The sequence below is a fragment of the Pseudorca crassidens genome, chromosome 17 (genome assembly GCF_039906515.1).
Source record: "Pseudorca crassidens isolate mPseCra1 chromosome 17, mPseCra1.hap1, whole genome shotgun sequence".
NCBI lineage: Eukaryota > Metazoa > Chordata > Mammalia > Artiodactyla > Delphinidae > Pseudorca > Pseudorca crassidens.
Window position 1 is genome coordinate 82989075 of NC_090312.1, and position 24497 is coordinate 83013571.

Below are 24497 nucleotides of genomic sequence, written 5' to 3' on the forward strand. Positions count from 1 at the left end.
CCTAATGGCAGTTACGAGGCCTGGAGGTAGAGGTCCAGTCAAAGGCACGTGGCACGGAGGACAGTCCCTTCCGGATAAGCATCACGGCGTCCCTGTTCCTGGGCGATCCAGCTGGAAGGGAGCCCCCCGTGTTGGGGAGTCTCGGTGCTGCGTGCAGGGGCTTAGACGTTCTGTCCTCACCCCTGCGAGCCTGCTGTGCACAGGCCAAGGTCACCGTTGACAAGCAGTCTCCTTTCTGTTCACACACAGTCAGGCGTCCAGTCCAGTCCCGACCAGTAACGAAGCATAGTGGGTTCTTGTTCCCTTCAGGGTGTTTGTGTCATTGGACATCGGTTTTAAGTTTGTGCAGCGATGTCTACAGGGTAACCCTCATATTCCGGGACACTCCTGCTGCTTGGGGGTCTAGTGAGCACCTCAGGGACCTCCTTGTATGTACTTATCCCTCAGATCACCAGAAAGTTCAGTCTCGTGACAAATATTCTCTCTTTATCAAAACATGTGGATTCATCCAGGCGGCTTCATGGATTCAGCTGGAGCACGTTCCTATCTAAGGCTGACGGACCTGTGACAGTGTGCAACGTGCCTGCAAAATCGTGGGGGAGAGGATTTGTTCAGATTAGGTTTCTGCTCCTTCCGGAATGGCTCGCCCCTTCAGGTCTGACAGTGTAGACTCACTGCTGCAAATGGCAGCCTGAGTATCCTGACGTCTGGAACTGACAAGCTAAGTGGAAACTCAGTGTTACTGAGAGCCGCAAAGAGGACTTCGGAGACATCAACTGAGTTCTTGGAGTCCAAGTGCTTGCACTAGGGTTTTTTTTTTTTTTTTTTGCGGTACGCAGCCTCTCACTGCTGTGGCCTCTCCCGTTGCGGAGCACAGGCTCCGGACGCATAGGCTCAGCGGCCATGGCTCACGGGCCCAGCCGCTCCGCGGCATGTGGGATCTTCCCGGACCGGGGCACGAACCCGCGTCCCCTGCATCGGCAGGCGGACTCTCAACCACTGCGCCACCAGGGAAGCCCTGCACTAGGTTTGAGTTGACAAATATGGTTTCAGCCTAACGCCTATTGTCACGGTCTGAACGTGGGTGGTTCATTGCTGGGGAGCTGTCCCCGCGGGGACACACACAAAGGTGCTTCTGAACCCCTGTAACTCCTGGGGCAGCTTCTCACCCTTGTTCTTTGTGCTTTCATCCGTGCCAAGGTAATTTACCAATAGAGAGTATTTTTCACATTTTGTTCTGAATCCCTAAATGAAAAATGTGATACTCAATAGTTATTATTTTGAAAAAGTAGATTGTATTCAATGTCGTCGTTGGGAAGGTAGCAGAGGGAGGCCATGTTGAGTAAGAATAAAGATTAAAGATCTATAAACAGCATCTCATTATCCTACCAGTTCTGAAAGGCAGGATTATTATCAAAGTTTCTAGAGGAGAAAATTGAGGCCTGCCGGGGTAAAGTTGTTGTTCTTTGGTCATATAGAAAATAAGTAATGGGCCTGGGCTTCCCTAAAATGAAGAAAAGGGAGAGGGAGAAAATGGAGAAAAGGAAAAGAAAAAAGTACACAGGGAAATGGAGACAGCTAGGAAATACTGAGAAAAAGCAGAAAGGAAAGGAGAAAGAGAATAATGAAGCAGTGGTACCTGGCCAGGTGTGTGCTGGAGACCACAGTGGTTTCGGTGCTTCTTAGGATGGCAGGACCAGAGCCCCTGAGCCCGGTTACAGGACGTGACTCCACGTGACCACACAAACCAGGGACGGATGGTCCTGGCTGTCCTTCCCGTGAGCTCCGCAGAGACGCAGCTCGGGGCCCCAGTGGTGCTCTGTGAACGTGGACTGTTCCCACCTCCCCAGCCCCGCACATCCCACACGAGGCTCACACCCGTTGCCACGACCAGAAACTGGGCGATTATTTCCAATTCATTGTTATCTAGTTCATATGCACAACAGTTGCCTCATTTTGGTGGTAATTTTCAGAAAATATTGTCTGTCTCTCTCAGTGAAATAGCCTGTCCAGATGCCCTCTAAAAGCAAAATCCTGAATCTGGAAAAACCTCAAATTATCTCAAAAGGAAAGCGCTGAGAAATAACTAGGCTGTCAGTTGCATTCAACTGTCAGTTCTCCAAAGATTTCAGGGCTTCAAATGTTAAAAGTGCCAGATGCTATTATCTGTTATTCATGTTCCCATTATGTTCTGGTCTTTACTGAAATCTATGTAAACTTCTGTCTGTACATTAAAGGAATTTCATTGCACCCATATACTCTCTAAACACACACATATATGTATGCCACGTTTTCTCTTTATGTCTCCCCAATATAAATTTATTATTTTCAAAATGATACTTTAAATGTTGAAAAAATTCTGACAAATGATGTTGGCATATTTTTATGGTGTGCTTTTTAGGAGTTTATCCAATATACAATGCTTCTGTAACAAAATTAAGCATTCTTATAGTGACGGTCACCTGTATTTTAATACCTATGCTCTCTGCGAGCTTCTAGAGGTAGAATGCTGGGCAAAAAAAAAAGGGAAAAAGACAACTATTTCATAATGCAGTCACATACCCAAGAGTCCATAGTTTTTAAAAGAAGTTACAAAATATTTAAAAGGTCATATCCAATAAAATTATCCTACTGAAACATCAGCACATACTACTGTGCTAAGTTAAATACCATATATTCTGCAAGCATTAATTTTGAATGCATTTGAGTCAAATAAGTTAAACTTTCATAGTTGATCATTTCTTTCAAAATCCCTTATTCCCTTGTCTTCCATAATGTGCAGATTCAACAAACAACAGCTAATGACCTTTATGTGTTCATCTGTACATGCCTCCTTAGAGATACTTTGCTCTCGTTCATCGCAAAGAAAATAATAAAATCGCTCTTTTTCACTTTATGCCATTTTTGTGAAAAATTCAGCATCTGAACAGAAAAACAAAAGCTGCTCCACACTGAGACAAAATTGGGTTTATCATTTGTGTCGACTTTCAAAAGGCCAAGTCGCTTGTAAATTATAGTGGAAAACACCACCGGGCTGAATCCAGGTAGCTCCAAATGAAACGGAAGGTAGTGCTAATGCTTCGCTTTAGGCATTAACGCTGTGAAACGTGAAAAGGATACACATAATTCACTTCTTTTCTATAGATTCCACGGAAGCAGCATTAAAATAGCCCTTCTCTTCTACCTTAGTAGACAACTATCATCAAACACCTATTTCTCTTTATTTTTCAGGGGTGTATTAGTATCTGCTACTATTTTCAAACATTAATCAATAATATAAAATGGAATACTCAGTATTAAAAATAATATGAAAGAAGAAGCTAGACCAAACCAGGTTTTATTAATTTGGTCTGAAGATAATGTTACTTGAGGTCGTGTAAACGTATTTACCACTGTGTGGTCCTATGTAAAATAATTGATTGAACTGTTATCCAAGTAATTAATGAAAGAGATTGCATTTGCCTTTATGACTGAGATGAAGGCTTAGAGTTTTTCTTTGTTTGGGAAAATCCAAGGATTTTGTTTTTCCACTGATTTTGGGTGTAGACTCAGGATTATTAAAATTGTATTTGCCCTTGCAATTTCATATTCATTTGATTTAAATGAGATTTATCTTGAATAACTCAAAATTGTTTTCTCACCTTAAATGGATCAGTACTTTTGAGATTTAGGAGACAGTGTTTTTATATTAGTTAATCTGATTTTAATATTAAATCCAGAACGTATTATATTTACTGGATATAAACTTAATGATAAAAGTAAGCTAATTATGTGACTGAATAAAACTGTCATTAGTTTTCTGTAAGATAATATATCAGATGGTAAATAAATGATTTGAAAGGATCAGTGAGATTTCCTTATGAAATCAGGATCGGTACCAAGCTTAAAATAAGGCCATGAAAATTAGTGATAACCCAACAAGAGATTCCATCCAATGAGTAAAACCATTACAAAATGCCAACTTAGCAAAAGAGGTAGTTTAAGGAAAACAGGAAGTGATGTGAGACTAAAAGCAATTATCCAGAAAAATCAAACTAAATGTTGCCTAGATATTGTGGACTCAGTGATTACATATTTAAACAATTTAAATCTTAATTATCTGCTTATCAGAAAGGACATTCTGGGCTTCCCTGGTGGCGCAGTGGTTGAGAGTCCACCTGCCGATGCAGGGGACGCGGGTTCGTGCCCCGGTCCGGGAAGATCCCACATGCCGCAGAGCGGCTGGCCCGTGAGCCATGGCTGCTGAGCCTGCGTGTCTGGAGCCTGTGCCCCACAGTGGGAGAGGCCACAACAGTGAGAGGCCCACGTATTGCCACAAAAAAAAAAAAGAAAGGACTTTCTCCTAGCCTAAATTTACTTCTTCCTTCTCTGTTTGAAAATATGTGTGATTCATTTTTTGCAGTGTTTCTTTTACCAATGACTGCTGTGTGCATAAAGAACTCTTCCTATGTTCTCTACGAAATGTTTGCTATGCTGTAAAACTTAAAATATATTAAAATGTTAACTTATTTACATAGCTCAAGAAATACCTCTGTAGTTACATTTGCCAAAATGCAAACTTTCTAAAGGTGTGCCCGTGAGTTACAACTTCTCATTCTTCACTGAGCATAGATGTCCATAGCGGTCCAGATCTACCCTTATACTCATTATCTTATTTATTTTGTGTACAAATCCGACGAGGGAAGTCATCTAAGTCTTTAAGCCAAAACTCAAATTTGACCCCAATGACTTCAAATACAGTTGTCTTTCCAGGGTTTCCTAATGCCTTGTGTGCTTCTGTATTATTTTTGTTTTCAGAAAGACCCAATGAGCTCTCTAGAAAATTTAGAGGAAAAGAAGTTCCCTGGAGAGGCCTCCATACCAAGCCCTAAACCCAAGCTCCACGCAAGAGATCTCAAGAAAGAGCTAATCACGTAAGTAGTCATCTGGAGTGGCTTACTCTGTGGTTCTAGAACGGAGACTCCAGTTCAAAACCTTGAGTAACAAATGACGCCTTGGCTTATGGAGCTGACTTTGCAGATGTTTCAGGGCAATTTCAACCCTTTGGTAGTTAAATGTTCTGTATATACCTAGACCTATGCTCAGAACTAAGAGGATTATGAAAAAAATGTACCTGACATGATCTCATGCTAAGAGAATTAAAAGTCTAATCGACTGAAAAACAAAACATGTAAAACAATTAGAAATGTTTATGTTCTGATCAGCAGATCTTAATCTAACACCCGCTGGCCTCAGAGGATCCAAGTCAGGGCTTCAGGGAGCCTGCAGACTCATAAAGCTTAACTGCAGAGTGTTATTGGGAAGGGGGTTCATGGTTTTCGTCACATTCTCAAGGGCTTCCGTGACTCAGAAGTTGAAAGGACAGGGCAGGAAGTACTAGTCGAGCTGCAGTGGGTTCTGAGACAGGCCCGGCCGTCCGGAGCAGAAGGGCCCAAGCTGAGCCCCAGGACCAGGTGACCTGGAGAGAGAGAGAGAGAGAGCAGGGTGAGGGCCCTGAGAAGATGGCCAGGTTTCCCATGAACAAGCCACAGGGTGTTTGGGCAGAAAAGTGCACTAGGGCTGGGGTATCTTAGGAAGAGCAGTGTGCAGAATTCTTCAGGGGCCGGGTGCGCATGGGGACCGTCTGGCGTCAGGAAGATCACCTGAAATGTTGGCTAGAGATGCAGACGTGAGATCGTGAGCTGCGGCCTGGGAGATGGGGCCTCCAGGGAAGATGTATAAGAGGAAGAGGACAGAGTGCCCGGCCCAGAATCCGAGGGCACGCATCCTGCTGGGACCTGACAGGGAAAAAGAAGCCCACGAAGAACAAAGACCTGGGGCCAAGGGGGAGGCAAGTGATGGTCATGGGAGCTGAGAGCTCAGAAAACTCCCACCTGGGCCTTGGATGGTTTCAGATGCCACAGCAAGTTGAAAGAGGTTAAAGCAGAGAAGGCAGGGCAAACCCCAGGAGAGCGGGCCTTGGGAATAAGCGAGGCCAGCCAGCGGGGGGACGCGCGGCGGGAGCGGGGCGCGGGGGCAGAGCTGGGGTGCGAGGGACGTGCCGCCAAATGACGCAGGGACGTTAACCAGGACTGTGGCCTGAGCCCAGCTCGCACACCCTTATTCCTTTTTCACCCCGAAGATCTCTGGCCGGGGACCGTTGGAGGTCAGAGTGCGGTGCACACGGCTCGCTTACGGGTGTGAGTTCGCCCGGGCCATCGCCAGGACACAGGCCGTCCTGACCGCCTTCTCCTCGTCTTCCGGTCATCACCGTGCGGGGGACATGGAGACATCAGGGTGGACATTGAGGGAGGGAGAGAGGGCACAGGGAGGGGAGGGGCTTTCAGGCAAAGGCAAGGCGGGAACCGTGGCTTTGGGACATTTATATCCTCAGCAGATAGTGTAGTCCCGGGGGGGTGGTTGCCGGGAGTGAGTGAGTGACATGCAAGAAAATCTTTTCCACAGGAAAGTGATTAAACGTTCATGTATATTCTCACCCAATACAGTTAAAGCTGCCAGCTGATGAGAGTTTCTAGCAAAGAGGGACCCTTGCACTTAGGCACTGGCATCTGTACCCTCTCTTCTGAATCCCCCAGCAGAAAAGTACATTTACGTTTTTCTAATACAATAGATTAAGCACCCTGTCCTGAGTAGAATGCACTGCCCACCGACCTCTGCGGGGCCGTCCTCCCCTCCCTCAGCTCTTCCCCCACGTGTCACCCATCCGAGAGGCCTTCCCGGCTGCTGTGGTCCCCCCTTCCCAGCCCCACTGCTCCCGCCCCCTTTCCCAGGAGGGCAGGTTGTTCCAGCTACTGAGGTTGCTTCTTCCACATCCCCGCGCGGGCCCCTGGTACCACTGCACTGCCGCTCGTTTCCCCGGTGACAGGGACACACCTCAGACGCTGCACAGGCCCTGCACACACAAGCTGTCGATCGGAAGACCCCAGTCCAGCATCAGTCTGTCCTGTCCACACTCAAGTGATTTTTTTTTTAACATCTTTACTGGAGTGTAATTGCTTTACAATGGTGCGTTAGTTTCTGCTGTGTAACAAAATGAATCAGCTATATGTATACATATATCCCTGTATCCCTTCCCTCTTGCGTCTTCCTCCCACCCTCCCTATCCCACCCCTCTAGGTGGTCACAAAGCACCGAGCTGATCTCCCTGTGCTATGTGGCTGTTTCCCACTAGCTAGCTATTTTACGTTTGGTAGTGTATATATGTCCGTGCCACTCTCTCACTTCGTCCCAGCTTACCCTTCCCCCTCCCTGTGTCCTCAAGTCCATTCTCTACGTCTGCGTCTTTATTCCTGTCCTGCCCCTAGGTTCTTCATGACCTTTTTTTTTTTAGATTCCATATATGTGTTAGCATATGGTATTTGTTTTTCTCTTTATGACTTACTTCGCTCTGTCTGACAGCTGCTAGGTCCATCCACCTCACTACAGATAACTCAATTTCATTTCTTTTTATGGTCGAGTGATTTTTAAATAATTGGTTATGCTGCATTCCTTCAGGATTTCGTGGGCAGACATTGCTGCCTCGAGCATGATGTTCTCTTAGGAGGTTTATGGTTCCTGATGATGTAGGGCCCACGTACCAGAGCTGCACGGCCCCAAGCACAGTGCCCTCCGGGAGGTGCCCTGGCGCAGCCGTGTCAAGGCTGCCGTGGGCCTGCGAGTCGAGTTCCTAAAATCTTTGGATGCGTTTTGTGTCTGCATATGATCTCAGATATCTTCCAAAAGGGCCAATGTTTATCCTTTGAAGGTAGATTTTGGAAATTTCCAGTCGTTCCAAGCTAAATGAAATGTAAAGAACTGGTAATTAACCCGCATCACCATTTTAGACAGAAAAATAAAGTGGGATCATTTTGTAATGGGCACTTCTCATGGGTGCAAAGAGAAAGGGCTCCAAAAAGATGGTGAACAACTTTTGGAATATAATCATGAATTCCTAGGAAATTGACTCTCTAGGGGCCTCGTGGTTTTCCGCTCCTTTCGGAACAGGGGAGCGCTTGGGTGGGTACCACGTACTTCTGCACACCTGTGTCACACACTGGTTCTGTAAATGTCTCACTGCTTTACAGTTTCACCCTGTCCTTATTATGCTTTGTTTTATGTTTCTAAGAGATAAATGCACCTTAATTGCTTACCAGAAACTGTTCCGCTAAAATAGGACTTTTTGATGTCATTGATCAACATGAATTTGCTTGGAGTTTGAGCACCACTTACTGAGGGAACTAGCTAGTTTCCTTTCTGTAAGTTGTGATACTCTCATTTGCAAATCTTCCCAGAATACATCACCCAACTGGGATCTGCACATGTTATTGTACAAGATTTCTCATTGAAGATCTGTAAATTAAACCAGCCGTCAGGATCCAAAACAGGACCTTTTCCCACCACCTCGCCCCCTTCAATCTTGGCTTTATTCCTTGACCTCTTTATACCACAAAGCTGAAACAAAATAGCCACTATTTAAGTGCACACTTTATCATTATACTTCCTAAGTAATTTATAACTGTCTGGTTTATAAAATCATTGGCACTTTGCCTCTCCTGGCAGTGTTAATAGGCATAATTTAAAAATAGAAATAAAATTTAAAGTAAAATAAAATAAATGCAAAGCTATTTTGGCACACCAGGTGGCGATGTATTTCCAAAGTAGGAATTCGCAGGGCACTGTGACCCATCTCTCGCGCTCTGAATATTCCAGCTGTGTAATTATCAGAAAAGATTTTTTCTCTGTTTAGCGGGTGAGTGGCACTTGCAAGATAACTCAGCTCAGATGTTAGTCGTTGTTCTTTTTTTTCTTTACTTGTTTACGTATATTTGTAGCTTCCGCATTTTCCTTTCTGATGTTGCATGGCTGGTTCAGCTCGGATCAAGCTGCGGAAATCAAGCATCTCTCTGAGAGATGAAGACGTTCTAACTCTTACAGTTTCTTAGAGTACCTGAGAATGATTGGAACGTAGCTCACAGGGAAAAAAAATACTGAGAAGGTGACGTTTCAGAAATCTTGGATGTCAGCAATCTATCCCCAAATGCCCCTTTAAAGAGGCAGAGTCTGCGTGCCACACGTGGGTGAGCCTTCACGTTAGGCAGGGTGCCGAAAACATCAGAAAGCACGAGTGACGTAGCTGATGTCCCTGATTATTGACACAAAGACCACCGAGTGGGCTGGGGTCAATCTGTTTACCTCACACCAGCAACTTTCAAGCAGTGTCAGAGGGAAATAAAGGGCTCCGAAACCAAGGAATCTGTTAACTCTGGCGGCAAAACTGCTCAGGGTAACTATCCACTTGCACTATTTTTAAAACACACGTAAGATGCGCAGAACGTGACCAGCTTCTGAGACAAATGAAGTGCCCGGGACAGACTCTGGTCCTGGGCAGGCAGCCTGCAGAGCCTACCGCTTAGGTGGTTAATTCCTCATCGTCTTTGCTGGGTTCAAAACTTCGGATGAAACTGATCACAAGCTTTATTAACTAAACTTCGTAACTATTTTCTGTACTATCGGCAACTGTCCCATCTAAAATGTCAGTTTACATTTTAGCCATATGTAGTATTTTCAAAGATCTTCTTTTTCAGGTGTTTTCTAACATGCTTATGAAGTTACTATGTTATCTTTTTCTTTAAAAAAAGTCACAAAAATTTCTTTCTGACATCTGTGATATAATTGGTACCTAAGAGCTGCTATCATGGTGAAGCATGGGTTTTTTATATTTATGTTGTATAGCTCATATTTTCAAAGAAATAGAACACCACTGACCGTCGATTGACTCACATCCATTGCCAGGACACGTATTTTAGCATCACTGTCCTCCATCGTCTGAATCAGAGAGCTGATGTGATCCTGGAAACTAGTAACTCAGGACCATGGCAGTTCCCTCTTGTCTCGTCTGCTGGTCCTTATATAATCTACATCTTTAGTTCATTAGCTTCTTCACGTCCCATATGTGTTAACTGGTCTTGAAAAGAGAAGCTACCTCATACCCAGTCAGAGCAAGTGCATCCGTGAAGGCACCTGACCCTGATTCTATGTTTTTATTGACCCAGCTGTCCAACGCCAGGATGCGACGGGAGCGGGCACGTCACAGGCAACTATGCATCTCATCGCAGGTAGCTCCCCACCCTCTCACTTAGGCGTTCCACATCTGTCCTCCGTAAGGACTCACCCTCACCCTCTCTAGAAAGATATTATCTCGATCGGGAGTTGGAGACTGAGTTAGTTGGGGTTTTGGTTCGTTTCGTTTTTCAGAAATAAAGCTAAGTCTTCAGTCTTTTTACTGATATTGTAAAGAAAGTGTACTTCTCTGGTCAATAACGGTTTTCTGATCCTATGATCCAGGCTACAGCCAGAAGTTAGAGTTCATGTCAGGCTCGGGTCTTGTCTAGCTTTAGGGCTCAAGTGAAACCCAGGGAGGACAGCAGTGACCTGAACTGACCTTTTACGCTGTGGAAGGCTTCAGTAAAGGGTTGGAGGGACAGTAGTGCAGAGGCTGTGCTCGGCCCTTCCTCCCACCTGTGTCACCCATGTGATTCGCTGTCCCTCTGGGCAGGGCCTTAACTTCTGAGCACCATCCCTCGGGATGCAGAGGGAGGGTTCTTTGGGTCAGTCATCACTGGAGCCGGGGGTCTCGCTGGGCTAAAGCCCCTGGTTTGGTAAATAGCAAACCAGAGTCTGTGACAAGTAGTCAAGGTGCCCAAAGCCCGGACTCACTAGAGCAGCAAAGCCGGGTTCAGACTTTGTCCCAAACCCCGTCGGTGGATTGAACGTGTGTTCACCAGCTCAGGCTGCCCCCAAGTCGGGCCTGCGTGTGTCAGCGCGTGTGTCTCTGTTTTTGCTTTCTCCTCCCTCTTCAGTGTTTCTGGATGTCCTTTGGCAGATAAGACTCTGAAATCCCTCATGGCGGCCAACTCTCAGGAACTCAAGTAAGTGTCCGGCCAGGGTGGCCTTAACCAGGGGCAGACGGCACCTGAGTAAATTACGACCATGAGCTCTCTCACCAAAAGCTCAAACAGCTAAAACCAAATCGCTGGAATTTAGTTTAGTTAATTAGCTGGACTTGGAGAGTTTGTATTATACAATGTTTTTAAAAGCAATGATGTTGGCCTTCCCTGGTGGCACAGCGGTTGGGAGTCCGCCTGCCGATGCAGGGAACGCGGGTTCTTGCCCCGGTCCCGGAGGATCCCACGTGCCGTGGAGCGGCTGGGCCCGTGAGCCGTGGCCGCTGAGCCTGTGAGTCCCAAGCCTGTGCTCCGCAACGGGAGAGGCCACAACAGTGAGAGGCCTGCGTACAGAAAAAAAAAAAAAAAAAATGTTAAAAGCAATGATGTTGAACACCTACGACACCTTTTCTCTGTTACCTTCAGAACGTGTGTACTAATCAGACCTAGGAGGGTACGGCCAGCATTTTCATCGTCTGACTTTAGGAAAACTGCACAGCACTTCACCTTGTGGGCGTTTTGAATCATACGACAGCCTTTCACTTTCGGGGGCGACATACAATTCTGGCTCATTTTCACCTTGTCTACAGGATCTCAAAGTCACACGTATATTAACTTTCGTTGATTGATTTGATTTTTCCTACTATTATCTTCTTTTATCCCAAACTTCTCACTTGTTATTTTCATGTGTTGTTATAATACTTGTAGACTAATAAAAAGTTATAATCCACTATTTACCCTTTAAAAATATAAGGCATACATTTAGAAAAGATGAAGAATAACATTAATCAAAATTAGAAAAATGCATTTGCACATAATATTTTAGGAAAAATCAGTGTTACTAAGTCTAGTGATAAAATAATATTTGTGTAAATAGTAGAATTAACACTTGGTGTCTAAATTACAGGTAAAATTTCAGAGAATATATCTTCTTAATATTTTGCTAGTATTTCCATTTTTTAACTTGTTTAAAATTTATCTAAAAATTATCTGGAAAACGTTTATGAAACAAGATGTGATATTAAACAGGTATAAAAATTCAGAATTTTAGTACCATGAATAGTAAAGACAACTCTAAAATATACAAAGTGAGTGTACAATTGATTGTGTCAGTGTAGATTCTAGAATCATTTTATTGGCTACCATTTTTCTAGATTGAAATGGCAGGACGTGAAGTGGAGACTTATTAGCAGATTGAAAGGAGAGAAGGGCTAGGCATACTCACTCAGTCTTACTCAATTGCTCTGAACTTCTATATTGCCGTATCTTAAAAATAGCTATCAGTTCTCCTAAGTATTTTCTCTAAACATTATTTCTAGAAGAAAATGTTGATAATACATTGAAAACATGTGGATTGAGTGGTTCTATAGCAATGTTCAGTACTTACCTGCTTTATACAGTCACCTAATAAGTAACATCTTTGTGGTTTTTTCTGTACAGAAAGAAAAGGGGACATTTCATTGACCTCTTGTTTGGATATTCAGGGAGAATTTCAAAACAAGGTTTTTTTGGCATAGACTTTTCCAGAATTGCAATGTGCTAGTAAACCACTATTTTACTAAAAATATTAATAGCATCTGAGCCTTTCTTACAGTATAGAATATGTATTAAATCTCTAAATGTTTGATTAGAGAATCATTGCAGGGTTCTCTGGTTAGCTCGAGGAGACATATGCAGATTGCATATTTCCTTCGAGAAAAGCATTCACTCCCTATGTTCCGCCTCAAGATTGAATATAGAAGAATTTCTGTGAAAGTTCAGTGGGTTAGAGTTTAAGAAAAGGAATACTGTTCACATTCTTCTTTGGATTATTATCTTTCTCAAACTCTTGTTTGAGTAGAAATCTGAACCCAGGTGGGCATACAAGTGAAATAATAACAATGACCTTGTCTGCAAGAACTTTCGGGAAAGCAAACATTTTACGACAGCCTCTGCGTTTTATTTTTTAATAAATTTATTTATTTGTTTTATTTATACTTTTTTACTTTTGGCTGTGTTAGGTCTTTGTTGCTGCGTGTGAGCTTTCTCTAGTTGCATCGAGCGGGGGCTACTCTTCGTTGCGGTGCGTGGGCTTCTCATTGCGGTGGCCTCTCATTGCAGAGCACGGGCTCTAGGCGCGCAGCCTTCAGTAGTTGTGGCGTGCGGGCTTAGTAGTTGTGGCTTATGGGCTCTAGAGTGCAGACTCAGTAGTTGTGGCTCGCCGCCTCAGTAGTTGTGGCTCGCCGCCTCAGTAGTTGTGGCTCACGGGCTCTAGAGCGCAGGCTCAGTAGTTGTGGCACACGGGCTTAGTTGCCCCACGGCATGTGGGATTTTCCCAGACCAGGGATCGAACCCGTGTCCCCTGCATTGGCAGGCAGACTCTTAACCACTGTGCCACCAGGGAAGCCCACCTCTACATTTGTGTTAGTATCTGGCATTTTTTAAGGCAACAAAAGAGTGAGAATCTCTGTATATTTTTGCATTCAAGTGTATTTTAAACCCTGTTCCTAATTAGCATTCTAGGTAAAATTGGAATCTCCTTCCACTTTCACTCCCCTGACTCTGAATTTAACGGTTGACTGTCAGCCAGAGTTATTGGTAGAGTTTCCACAAGACTTCTTCAGGTGGACCCTGAGGCAGAACAGATCAGGTGCAAATGTCCTAGGTTCTTTGGCAGGTGCATTAATCCACCAGGTGTCGGTTGTCCCATCCACCACTGCTGTCCATCTGAATGTAAGGGATTATCATGGTGTTGGAGCAAATCAAAGGAAATAAATTACACACAGAAACAATTTGGAAACTCTTTTTTCTTAAGCAAAAGATAAGAACTTTGCATGATGTAGACAGAAGCCCAGCAGTAAGTTGTGGGTTGAATTTCAGATTCCTTCCAAAATAAGGTTTAACAACAGGGACCTATTGTGTAGCACAGGGAACTATACTCGAGACTTGTAATAACCCATAAGGGAAAAGAATCGGAAAAATTTTATGTATATATATATATATATATATATATGTATATACATATATATATAACTGAATCACTCTGCTATACACCTGAAACTAACACAACACTGGAAATCAACTACACTTCAATTAAAAATATAAGGCTTAAAAAGAAAGAAAAAAAGAATGGAGGGTAACAATGAATACGGTGTCTTCCAAGCATTGGACAGTAGTTAACACATCTTAATATTTCCTTTAAAAATGGATTCTTAGGGCTTCTGTGGTGGCGCAGTGGTTAAGAATCCGCCTGCCAATGCAGGGGACACGGGTTCGAGCCCTGGTCCAGGAAGATCCTACATGCCGCGGAGCAACTAAGCCTGTGTGCCACAACTACTGAGCCTGCCCACTAGAGCCTGCGAGCCACAACTACTGAGCCCACGTGCCGCAGCTACTGAAGCCCATGCACCTAGAGCCCGTGCTCCGCAACAAGAGAAGCCACTGCAATGAGAAGCCCGCGCACCGCAACAAAGAGTAGACCCCGCTCGCCACAACTAGAGAAAGCCCACGCACAGCAACAAAGACCCAACACAGTCAAAAATAAATAAATTAAAAATAAATTTATTTTTTTAAAAAAGGATTCTTAGCCAAAAACCAGTTCTGTACAAGCGAAGAGTCCCACAAATCAGCTCATTCTGTTTGACTGCTTGTCTCTGTGTGATTTGTTGTGACCCCCTACCACTGCTACGTGGCCCCAGCTCCGCTCTCGTGTCTTCCAGGTGTCCCACTCCAGGCTGTGACGGTTCGGGGCACGTGACCGGAAACTATGCCTCCCACCGAAGGTAAGACTGACCCCATGCCCGAGATGGAAATCAGAGCGGTGGCAGCCGCGCCCGTGAGATCACATGCTTCTGTTTTGTTCTTTGTTGGGTCCGTATTTCAGCCTGTCAGGCTGCCCTCGTGCCAGGAAAGGTGGTGTCAAGGTGACCCCTACGAAGGAAGAAAAAGAAGACCCTGAACTCAAGTAAGTGTGACAACTGAGGCGGCGGCATCAGGGCAGAGGCCACTTGTGGGACAAACGGGGGGACTTCGGTTGGGAGGCAACTGCATGTCTTGTTCATCACGAGGCCCTGGGAGCAGCATGGGAGCTCGGAGGCTGCAGAGCACCTCACCCTCCCCAGTCGTGCTCACACGGGTCTCCGATGGTGCAAAGGAAAGCAGGACTTGGTCCTTGCCCAGCGGTTTTAAAGGAAAGCAGCCTCGTGGACATGCCCTAGTGTGACACACATGGCTGCGGCCTCCCCTGAAACTTAAGGCGCAATTTTATCTAAAGCGAACTCCCTCCTCTGAGAAACATGCTTCAGGTCTTGGGTGACAGATGCAGATACAGGTGCAGAAATGTACAGAGGCTTGCTCGACAACGTGCAATATTTAGACATTTGGAAATCAGAACTCCCGTTCTCTGAGCCAGGGACTCTGTGATGAGGGAGCGCCAGTTGACACGTTAGACCCTTGGTCTTTGTTTGGAGGCAACGTAACCCGTAACCAAGGGCTCCCCTGGCTGTTTCTGGAGCTGAGAAGTGTGGCCACACACTTGACTCCACTCCTTCTAAACGGGTGGCAAGTCCCCTGAGCTCTAGAAGTCATTCTCCACCCCTCTAAAGTGGGGTAACAGCGTCTCTGCCCACCAGGTGAGCAGTGAGGCTCACGTGAGATAATGCATGATGGTTGCTTAGCTGGGAGCCTGAGGGCCATCCCTGCTGCCAGCACTGCTGTCTCCCTGGTTGGAAGACATCTGGTAGACGCTGTCGTTTCCCCACTTGCCCCCTGTGTGGTCTGCTCTCACCACCACTTCCTCGATCGCTCGCCTCAGTGCCTCGCCTCAGTAAGTCACCTGGCTTATCTCGTCTCTCCCAGCTGCTAACGACTGTCTGTGTCTCTCCAGATGCCCTGTGATCGGGTGTGACGGCCAAGGTCACATATCAGGTAAATACACATCCCACCGCACGGCTTCTGGCTGTCCCCTGGCCGCCAAGAGACAGAAGGAGAACCCTCTCAATGGGGCCCCCCTCTCCTGGAAGCTGAACAAACAGGAACTTCCCCACTGCCCGCTGCCCGGCTGCAATGGGCTGGGCCACGTGAACAACGTGTTTGTCACCCACAGGAGGTAAGCTTTGCTTCTTTTTTTTTTTTTTTTTTGCGGTACGCAGGCCTCTCACTGTCATGGCCTCTCCCGTTGCGGAGCACAGGCTCCGGACGCGCAGGCTCAGCGGCCACGGCTCACGGGCCCAGCCGCTCCGCAGCATGTGGGATCTTCCTGGACCGGGGCACGAACCCGCGTCCCCTGCATCGGCAGGCGGACTCCCAACCACTGCGCCACCAGGGAAGCCCTGCTTTGCTTCTTAATGTGTGGTTGCTGTGATTGTTTGTCACCTGGATTGTCCGGGGGAGGGAGCGACCCCCTCAAGGTCATTAATCATAGCATCTTAGATGTCCAAGTAATGAGTCTTGCCAGTTAGATATTCGACCAGTTTGAAGGATGGAAACTGTTATTTTCTCTATTTCTGAAATTCACTGCACGATTTTCCACCACTTGTGAAACCGTGCTTGTGGTTTTTTTATTCTAAAATATTGCTTGTGCTGCTTTTTTTAATGGTTCTGTCAGTGGTTCACTTCAGTTCTAAGTGGTGATAGCTCCTCACTTCTGTCGTGTGATCGTGAACGTTCACTTTACGTGTTTACGTCATGCCCTTCTGCTCGCCAACTGGCTCCATTTCAGGCCAAATGGTAGTTATGTTGCAGCTGGGAAGCTGTGAGTCATCCCCAGCGGCCAGAAAGAAAAGGACACAGCGATTACTAAGTACACGGAGGACAAGAGCGATTGAGAAAACTCTTTTAGCTTCACAAGGACTCAGCTCCTTCATCATCGAGCGGCACGCATGTCAACCAGGCTCTTTGTCAGAAGCACTGATCTTAATCCAGGCTTTTGTCCACATTCTCCATCAAGCAGAGGAGCTGGCGGAATTCCCTGGCGGTCCAGTGCTTAGGACCCTGCGCTTTCACTGCCAAGGGTGCAGTTTCGATCCCTGGTCAGGGAACTAAGATCCCACGGGCCAAGCAGCACGGCCAAACTACAAACTAAGGAGCGGGGCTGGAAGGTTCACTGCACACGTCTCTGGTCGTGGGGCTGTGGCGCACGATACAGATTTAGGATCTAACAAAGCTTCGCGAGTCCTGAAGCTCTGCTTATGGGCAGGATGCCCGCAGAGCAAAGCTGGTTCCGGTTTCGAGGTGCACACCGACGGTGTCAGGAGATGAAGTTTTCCAAGAGCTACACCTGCTTATGGAGGAAACCTGATCTCTTCAGGTGGTTTATTTTTTGACGGTTCTAAGATGCCTGATCACGTTCACAACAGTGCACGTTGTTTTCTTCTGGGTCTGTACCATCGTTTCCTGTCCAGGAAGGACAGTCACACGTCAAGTGAGCCTCGTAGCTGCACAGCAGCTGTGCTTTCTCACCATGGACCCTGTCATATCCATGTTGACATCGATAATGAAATATTAATGCTGGATTGTGGCGAGTGCATCCCTCAGTTAGAACACAGATTTCTCTTGAAAAATCCTGGAGTGGTTTTACGTGATGACGCCAGGCCTGGTGAGGATGTAGAGCTGCAGGGACCCTCAGAGCTCTAAGTGGAAGAGGGATTGGTAGAACCATGTCAGGAAGCTGATGCCTCAGATGTAAGGGAGCTGGTGAGGGTGCCCTGCTGTCCAGCCGCCAGGCGTCCAGGCTCAGTCCCAGAGGCTCTCCTGCACCCGGAGATGGAGACGGACGTGTGCCAGGAGGTCGGCTTCCCGGCGCCAGGCTGGGGACCGCCTGCCCGCCACCTTGGCCCCTGCAGCGCAGGGCACAGGAGTGGCTCCACCTGCAGGACCTCGGATCCGTGTGGTTGCAAAGGCACGGCAGGCGGGCTTGGAGCAGGTGTTGAGTGGGACAGAGTGCTGAGGGCTACGTGTGGTAGGATCCTGTCCCACAAAGTGAAAAAACGTGTAGCAAAATCACGTTTTAAAAACTAGGTAATGTTTCATCTGCAGTTGGAGTTACTGGCTGTCTCTGCGGGACAGGGGACAGCTGTTGCTACGGGGCAGGTGAACCTTCAAAGCGCGTTCTGTGTTTGAAGGTAAATTCAAGGTATGCCCCTCAAGGGTATTCTTTCAACTGCAAGTACACGTTGTATGTGTCTGTGTACATACTATTTATTTCATAATAAGAAAAGGAAATTATGAGTTCAAAAATATGGGCTGCAGTATTAATGCAGAGATATTATGTTCTAGGAGAAGAAAAACAGTTAAGAATTTAGACAGATGAATAATTCAGATTTCACTGTTTTTCACTCTTGCTACTCAAAGGATTTAAGAGCCCAAATGTAACCTGGGGTTTTCTCTTCGGGGTGGAATGCTTTTCTTTACTATGTGTAGGATTTAAGCAAATAAGATAATAAAATACCTGGCTTATTGCCTGGTACATAGTAAGTGTTCAGCACAGACTATTTCCTTTCCCTTTTGTACAATTATATGAATATATGTGTAGCTATGCAATAATTCATTAAAGTAGGAATGACATGCTGGAATCACACGTACTGACCTACGTTACACCTTTATCTGTCCTGTTCTCAACCCTGACGTCCTGACTTGTTCTGTTCTCTTTCCCGTCACTGCCAAGGGCCAACTGCTATTCCAGGCTGCTCTGTCCCAGCAGACAGCCTGTTCTAAGTTCCTCACGTGACTTATCCCTTTAAACCCTTACAAACCCTGTAAGCTACAGGGACTGCGGTGGCCCTCAGTTGACAGAAGAATCAGAGCACAGGGAAGTTCAGGGATTGCCCCCCTCCTGCACAGCTCACAGCATCGGGGCCCCAGAGCCCCTCTCCCGAGCTGGGTACCAGCCCATCCCTGGTGTTTCCTGGATCCTCCCGACGACGAGGCACTCGTGCAGACTTTCCTCAGCTGTCCTCTAAAGCAAGGTCTGTAACTTTTCCCATTTAAGGTTCAGCAAAATGGGAATAATTACAAAACTTACCTTAGAGGATGGCTGAGAACAATTACCTGTGCATTACATCAGCATTTTGTTTACATACTAATTACTTTAAAACCTTTCTTTAAGACTTCATGTTACAGACTTCCACTTTGAAAGAATAGCAACTGAGAAGACAAATGGCATTATATTAAATACACATCATTATGGATGTCTGCAGCTTTAAAACCAGAAGTCCTGTGACTAATAGAACTCATTTAGTGCCACACCATAACTGTAATTTTATTGAGGTTTACTAACATATTATAAACAATGATGTCCACCACACAGATTTGTCACCTGCCGTTTTACTGTAACAGGGCAGATGAAGATATAGTTTTAAATTGCCTTCCCCTGCGGATTCCCTGGTGGCGCAGTGGTTAAGACTCCACCTGCCAATGCAGGGGACACGGGTTCGAGCCCTGGTCCGGGAAGATCCCACATGCCGCGGAGCAACAAAGCCCGTGCGCCACAACTACTGAGCCTGCACTCTAGAGCCTGCGAGCCACAACTACTGAGCCCGTGAGCCACAGCTACTGAAGCCCCCGTGCCTAGAGCTCGTGCTCCGCAACAAGAGAAGCCACCGCAATGAGAAGCCTGCGCACCGCAACGAAGAGTAGCCCCCACTCACTGCAACTAGAGAAAGCCTGCGTGCAGCAAGAAAGACCCAATGCAGCCAAAAATATATATATAAATGAATAAATTTTAAAAATAAATAAATTTTGAAAAACAATTTTTTAAAAATCTTTTAAAAAAAAATTGCCTTTCCCTTCCTTCATAGAATTGTGAATTTGGTCCAGGCCGTATAAAGCATGTTTCTCCTGCCTTACGATACGGAGCCTGAACCCCAAAGGCGACGCCCAGCCAACCTCCCTGTTTTCCTGAGCGGCAAGACCGAGCCTTGTGGAGGATGTGGCATCCTCAAAAGGAAAAGGGACATTAAAAATATTTTCTTGCCCCAGTTTTCTTAAATTTAGGATTTGTTTTATATCCCGGAAGATATAACCACATTGGGAGGTACGAAATATCCAGTGGCATTTTTTTAGACCAAAGCCTCCCTCCCATCACTTAACTGTACTCGGTTCTAACGCACATGGTTGTGGAGTTTCACTAGCATTCCACACGGCTGTCCCCCCTGGACGCTCACCCTGTGTTGTCTAAACAGTGCAGACCCTTGACGGGAGAGACAGAAGTTCTTGGGAAGTATTAACATCCATCTTGTTACAAACCTCCCACAGGTGACTTTTAAAATCCAGTTTACCAGCCAACCATTACTCCTGTTTGTAACCATTTGTCAGAACACAATATGTGACAGAAGACAAGACAGACTTGTACAAACTTTCCAGGAAAAAAAAAAGATAATGTAGCTTATAAAGGCCACTCTTTTTAGTGAGCAGCTTCCAAAATAGAAAAGTCAGGTTCAAAGTTCAGTTTGTGCTTTTCCATTATTTTCTTTTCCTGTGTAAAATATTTCATAATTTATCAAACCTTGGCAACCCACAGAGCCTTCTTTTTATATGTAGTATTACATATCTATTATTGTTTTATTTCATAAAATCTTAATATAGAACAATTTTAAATTCTTAAAAAAAATTCATTCTGCAAACATTTATTAAGGGCTTTGTTTCAGAAATACTCTCCTTTCACTCTGCCAAGTGTTCCACTCTTTGGATGGAAAATGATTGTTTCATGCATGAACTGTAAACAAATTTCTCTGGGAAAAAATATTTTCAATGGCTAATTATCATTTTTAATTCTATTTAAAAATGGTATCTCCAAAAATATAACCAAATGACAAAAGAATTAATGGCTGCATAGAGCAACGAAATCATCTCATCATGTGCTACAGGAAACAAGTATCGTTCAATGTTGTCATTATCATTTTGGTGTAATTTAAACAAAACAGATGACATTATAGGAAGGACGCAGGTGTGAAGGGTGTGGATCTCCAGGAAAAGTGTATAAAGAGCCTGCCGGGCAGCGCACTGCGTGGGCAGTGAGGCTGCTTAAATACACCTACAGCCCTGCCTTTTCTGTTCCTTTCAGGTAGAGATTCTTTAATGAAAAATGATGTTTACAAGTTAAAGAATAAATTCGAAACTTTCCCCTACCCAAACTGGATTTGCCATGAAGCGGGGGGAGGGATATTATTTGGGGCTTGTATCAATTTGAGTCATTCTGTAAAGATCAAATGACAGTGTGTATAAAGACAGGAAGAGCTAGATTTATTATTCATGGCATTTTTGACTAATCTGGAACAAATCTTATGCAAAATGTATACATACAGTTTTACATTTACAGTGAATAAAATAACCACTACTAAAAAAAGGCCCTTACATGAATGCAAAGTAGTAACATTTTAACAAAATTAATTCAGTGATAATTATCAACAGTAGCTATTTGTATTTTGATTTGAGAAAAAAACACAAACACTTTATTTGAGGGCCTTTTGCTTTTGTTTTAATAGATATTGTTACTTTCTGCACAGAGACTGCAGATTGTAATGTAATGAGTAGGCAGGCAAAGACTTAAAGAGGAAGTAGCGAGTACAAAATTTTAATTTTTGTAAGAAGTAATATGTGTTTCACATATCGGTATGATTTCTCTTTTCACAGCTTATCTGGATGTCCTCTCAACGCACAAGCCATCAAGAAGGGCAAGGTCTCTGAGGAACTAATGACCATCAAGGTCAAAGCATCTGGAGGTAAGAGGGCAGGGCGGGGCGGCCACCTCCGAGGTCTGGACCCTGGTCTCCGGCGGGTCCTGTGTCTAAACCATCCTCCGTGCGGGAAGTGCTATTTGACTAGGCAAGAAGGAAGCTTTCCTCAACTTTGAACTAAACTATCACTTTCTCTAAAGAACAATCTCTTGGGTTGTTTTCCTTACTTTTTTTTTTTTTTTCTTCATTGCAAGTGACATGGGGGTGACTAGTTGGTTTGGAAATGGCTCTGATATATCAGAGTTCCATCACTTTCATCATAGGGACCAAGAGCTATTTCAAAGGACAGGCCAGAGTCCTGGTGTGAACTCGTTGGTCACCTGTAGGTGAGGAAGGGGGCTTGTTTGCTGGAATGTATTAGGTCATGGGGGCTAGAGTTCCTGATGACGATGTTAAAATGCTGAAATAGGTATATTTGTATATACTGTGTGATGTTTTCAGAGAATAGCCTAGTGACCTTGTTGTGACCTCTAGTGGCCTCTAGTGACATACAGCACAGAGAGTGGAGCTCAGTTCAAAATGTGTGGAGATTTAAGTGAAATCCAAAACTTAAATAAAAGATACAACTAAGGAATACTTTAGCCATCTTGGAGAAAAAAGAAGGTACAAACCTTCTTTTTCAGGTATCAATTTAAAATGTTTGGCAGTATTATGTTATGGCGGTAAAATTTCCATATTTGATTTTTCATAGGGATGATGAGAGAGTGGAACATGCTGCAGCTGTCACCCTTGGGGGTCAGATTCACAGGTGATGTGATTAGGGCAGTTAGCAGAGCATGGCGACATGTGACAAAGGGTGCTTGAAGAATAAAGTTTCCTGGGAATACTCAGGCTTGTGAACACAAGTGGTATCATGAGAAGATGACTTAGGTCACAAGAAAAGAGAGTCAAATTCGGAATTAGCTGCCTTCAGATGTGCGTGTTGACTGGTGTGTTATTTTTCCAGAAACTTGTAGGTTGAAAGATCAGTCTAGAGCAGGACAATTTTTTTTTTAATACATAAAAAGGAATATAAACACAGCATGACAAACAGGTATGTAATGTTCTTTTGCTACTGGACAAAATGCCTTTCTGCTCTCATTTATGCTCAGGTCTTCAGAGAACAGAGTTCAGAGAAAATTCTGTCTTCTAGTTCTCAGAAAAATATCTAAGATTTTGGAGTCGTGCAGAACCCACCCCAACTCTACTGATTTTTCAGTTGGAATTTTAATTGCTGTGATAAAATAAAAGTGTAAATGTGGTGTTGCAGATGCTAATTGTTTTAAAAATCAAGCTGATTTAATTAATTTAGTGGTGTCCATGTCTTAGGTTTACCTTACTTTTTAAGAAGGATCTCCAGCAGAGAAAACCAAGCAATGAGACTTTTGATGAATTAGGGTGCACTGGCTGAACTTTTGTGCTTCAGTCCTGAAAATGATAGTTTTTTGTATGAGCCTGCACGTGTGTGTGTGTGTGTGTGTGTGTGTGTGTGTGTGTGTGCTCCTGGTATAAGCCCTCTATCAAATTTCAAGTTTGGGGCACCTATGTTTGAATCCTTAAATTCTGCTCTACCCTCAGAATGGTATTTTTGTGGAGAATCCACATGGTTTAATTTAGCATCTCTATCTCTATTTCTCTACATGCCTTCCTAGTGTCAACCCCCAACCACAGTTAATGTACACAGTGGCTGAGCTGAGGTCTATATTGGATCCTCCTGTGTCCCTCTGATTCTTGAGTACTTTTCTTGAGTTCTCTCCAGCATTATCTCAGGCGTGTGTTGTTTCCTTCGAAGACCATCCTGACGCATCTGGGAAACAAAGGCAAAACAGTTACTTTACTTTGGGGATTTTATCTGATGGCGTCTTTAGCACATGGGGAGAACCAAGCCGGGGACTGTGACCTGTTGTTACTTTATTTCTCTGAAAGCATCACTCCATCTTTTAAATCCATGTGTGACTCTTAAAAAGGGTGGCTTGCTTCCAGGTTGTGCTTCCGTGAAGAACATACCACGTGCACCTTACACCTCCTGCTGCTGTAGGTTTGTCTCAGGTGTGTGCCTAGGCACGGCGTTGCTGGGCTGTGGGGCATGTGAGGTCCACCTTCAGTAGGTGAGGAGCTGTGCTCTAGAGCAGCGACCCAGGAAAGTACCAGAGCCTAGAGCTGTTTCGCACAGATTGTCAGCTCTGCTCACGCATTGGGCTCACTAAATCTAAGTGCTGGCATTCGCGTTTATCCCGCTGAACTGTCATCTCTTGGTCTAGAGTCATCATTCTGGACTGTTGAAATGACCTTAAATCCTGCTTCTGGCATCCTGATCACGAGCTCCTCTTCCCAGCTTTTTAAAATCTTTAAAATGTATTCATATGCCTTCTCTAAAAGAATGATGGGAAAATAACTCCCGTGCATTGAGAACCCGTTGTATGTTCAGCACTTTATGTTTTATTGCGTTAATTCTCACAACGTTTTACTGAAGCACAAGGACGTGAAGTAAGTGACGCAAGTTCAGGAACAGGAGCCAGGCAGCATTCAAACTCCAAAGCCACACTCTCCCCGGGCGGCATTTGCTTCTGATTCTGGTCCGGGGAGAAGCCGAGCTGTGTGTCCCTGGGCTCGAGCCCACCTGCCAGGACCCCCTCTGCCTCTAATAATGGCTCATAAGACCCCATACGTTTGGTCGTTAGTCAGCACCATCCAGGTCTTCCTGTCCTGGCAGCGTCGCACAAGAGAGAATGCCCGGGCTTTGGAGCTCAGGCAGGCTCTGCCCTTCCTTTGGCCCCGGGGCAGGTGATGAGACCCCGTCGGGGGTCACCGTGGCCTCCTTTAACCTCCGTGAAGCTCTGGCCTTTGTGGGGGGAAGGAAGGGTGATGACATCTGCCCCACAGG

The 24497-nt window shown here is 45.1% G+C and overlaps 1 protein-coding gene across 5 annotated transcripts in view; it reads left to right on the forward strand.

Annotated features, from left to right (window-relative positions):
• Nucleotides 1–24497, forward strand: part of ST18 (ST18 C2H2C-type zinc finger transcription factor) — a 126320-nt gene that overhangs the window by 93975 nt on the left and 7848 nt on the right. For 4 of the 5 annotated variants that reach the window (XM_067712344.1, XM_067712343.1, XM_067712346.1 and 1 more), the window contains exons 13-19: nucleotides 4798–4913; nucleotides 10032–10094; nucleotides 10839–10907; nucleotides 14621–14683; nucleotides 14785–14865; nucleotides 15787–16008; nucleotides 21531–21619. In XM_067712344.1, the coding sequence (XP_067568445.1) occupies nucleotides 4798–4913; nucleotides 10032–10094; nucleotides 10839–10907; nucleotides 14621–14683; nucleotides 14785–14865; nucleotides 15787–16008; nucleotides 21531–21619 (703 nt within the window). The remainder of the gene's footprint in view (nucleotides 1–4797; nucleotides 4914–10031; nucleotides 10095–10838; nucleotides 10908–14620; nucleotides 14684–14784; nucleotides 14866–15786; nucleotides 16009–21530; nucleotides 21620–24497) is intronic. The other variant, XM_067712347.1, reaches the window with a different exon arrangement.